Source organism: Lagopus leucura, unplaced genomic scaffold (genome assembly GCF_019238085.1).
Source record: "Lagopus leucura isolate 7727_CA_CO unplaced genomic scaffold, USGS_WTPT01 34752-0_obj-0_obj, whole genome shotgun sequence".
Taxonomy (NCBI): Eukaryota; Metazoa; Chordata; class Aves; order Galliformes; family Phasianidae; genus Lagopus; species Lagopus leucura.
In genome coordinates, this window is record NW_024967901.1 from 1 (window position 1) to 2320 (window position 2320).

General features: G+C 65.1%; 1 protein-coding gene across 1 annotated transcript in view; it reads left to right on the forward strand.

Moving 5' to 3' along the window:
* Positions 1–3: 3 nt before the first annotated feature.
* Positions 4–2320, forward strand: part of LOC122193356 (occludin) — a gene marked incomplete at its 5' end in the record, with an annotated part of 3457 nt that continues 1140 nt past the window's right edge. The window contains 3 exons of the mRNA XM_042894117.1: positions 4–129; positions 1419–1573; positions 1652–1849. Of these exons, the coding sequence (XP_042750051.1) occupies positions 4–129; positions 1419–1573; positions 1652–1849 (479 nt within the window). The remainder of the gene's footprint in view (positions 130–1418; positions 1574–1651; positions 1850–2320) is intronic.

Here is a 2320-nt window from a genome sequence, read left to right on the forward strand (position 1 = left end):
GTCGTGCTGCTCTGCCTCGTCTGCTTCTTCGCCCAGAAGACGCGCAGCAAGATCTGGCGCTACGGCAAAGCCAACATCTACTGGGACCGTGTGCCCGTGGTGCAGGAGGGGCCCAACGTGGAGGAATGGGTGAGAGCAGGGGGGGCAATGGGGACGTTCCTCCTCCTACCCTGGGCAGGTCGGGAGTCAGAGACATGCGTGCCCCCTGGCTGTGCCCATGCCAGGAGCTCCTCCTGCCACAAACCGCCTTGTTTGCTCTCGGCAGCGCCGCACCAGGAGCCGCTGCTGCTGTTATCGCCCCCAGCCGTGGGGCTGAGCTCCCTCCCCACCACCCCTTTCTTTTTTCTTCCTTTTTCTCTGGGCCTAAAGGCAAACAGGGTTGGATCAGATGGGCCTGGGGCCAGCAGTGCTGAGCCCGTCCCTCTGTCTGCCCCGCTCCGGCTGCAGGCACCGCTTGGTTTCAGTCTCGTCAATGATTAACTCTGTGCCATAGGACCTGCTGTGCGTGATACACAGCTGTGCCGTGTCCCCTTCCCACCTGCCCGTTCCCAGCCCTGTAGGGATGGGTGCAGGGTTGCTGGGGGTCTGCAGGTTCTTGCACCCCTCCGTGCCTTTGAGCCCAGTGTTTGTCTTTCATTTTGCACAAACACCTTTGTTCGGGTTTATTTATTTCTTGTTCCACGTCCCTCCCCAGCCCGGTATTTCCTGCTCCGTGGGGGGGTTGGGGCACAGACCCCACACCCAGGGCTGTCCATAGCAGCGTCCCCATCTCTACCAGTGCCCCGTGGCAGCAATGTGGGGAGGTGCAGCCATGCACACACGCAGGGACTGATCCCCCCCACCCCGGAGCGTCCCGTTTGGTGCATGTGGTTGGGGTGAAGCAGTGACCTTTGTGCAGGCGTGAGCAGCAGTCTCAGCGTTGTGGCTTAAGGACAAGGCTGTCCCTGCCCCGATGGAGGTCCTGCTTGAGGGAGATCACTTAATGATGTCTTCATCCACAGGGGGGAGAGGCAGAGGAAGGGGCTCTGCCGGCAGGAGCTGGAGCTGACGTTCCCAAAGCCACCGTCCGGCTCCTGGCTGGGCCAGCATCCGGCACAAACAGCCACAAAGGGCAGGAAGGAAGGGGGGGGGGGCGGGAGGGGACATCCTTCCCAGGAGCCCCAAACCGGGGGCTGACACCTGGGGCAGCAGGGGGGGCTGCAGGGTCCTCCTGAGCGGCGTGCCAGGACCCCCACGGTGCTCTGCGCGGTGTCACCCACTGTGGCACGAGGGTCCTTGTGGGTCTGCAGTCCCCCACCCCTCACCTCCCAGCAGGGTCCCACCCCCCTCCAAACAGGCAACGGGGATTTCTCCATCCCTATGGGGACGGTGCCACCATCCCCTCTGCGTCCCCTGCTGAGCTCCTGTTCCTTCTGCAGGTGAAGAACGTGGCGGATGGGGCCAGCGTGCAGGACGAGACGGCCACTCTTGCCTACTCAGAGAAGCCCACCAGCCCTGTCACCGCCCCCCCCTACAGCTACGTGCCCCCCCCCAACACCAGCTACTACCCCTCAGGCACCTACAGCAGCCGGGGGTGAGTGAGGGGTCCTGGGGTCGGCGGTTGCCCATCCTCATGTGGCCGTGCTGATGTCCCCCCCCCGTGTCCCTGCAGCGACCAGCCGGATCGGGCCCTCAGTGCCAGCCCTGCGCAGGAGGAGGAGGAGGAGAAGGGGAAGGATCAGCCCAGCAGACCCTCTGCCCGCCGTGGCCGCCGCCGCCGCCGCAACCCCGAGTTGGATGAGTCCCAGTATGAGACCGACTACACCACGGCTGTGGAGTCTGGTGACGAGCGGGACCAGGAGCAGTGGGCCAGGTGAGGGGGGGGGAGGCTTTGGGGGGGTGAGGGGGGGGGTCCTGCGGGTGCCCCCTACCTGCAGCCATCCCCACAGAGCTCATCCTGTGCCACTCACTGCCAATGCCCCCAGTGAGGGGGGAAAACCCTGCCCACCCCTGGGGGGTTCGCTCTGTGTTGTCCCACAGTTTGTACCCACTGTGAGGAGGGTCCTGTGGGACCCCCCCCCCCCCCTCCCCCAGCAGAGCTCAACCCCATGCCGCCCTACAGCTTGTACCCCCTATGAGGGGCTACCCGGGGGGTACCCAGGTACACAGGGGGTGCCCATGTCGCCCCCAGGTATCACCCCATGCTGTTCCACAGCCTCTATGAAGGGGGTCCAATGGGAATCCCCCACCCATGCCCTCCCCCACAGGGCTCACCTGCCCCTGCTCACAACCTGTACCCCCACGAGGAGGGTCCTATGGGATCCACAGCCCCCCCCCCCCC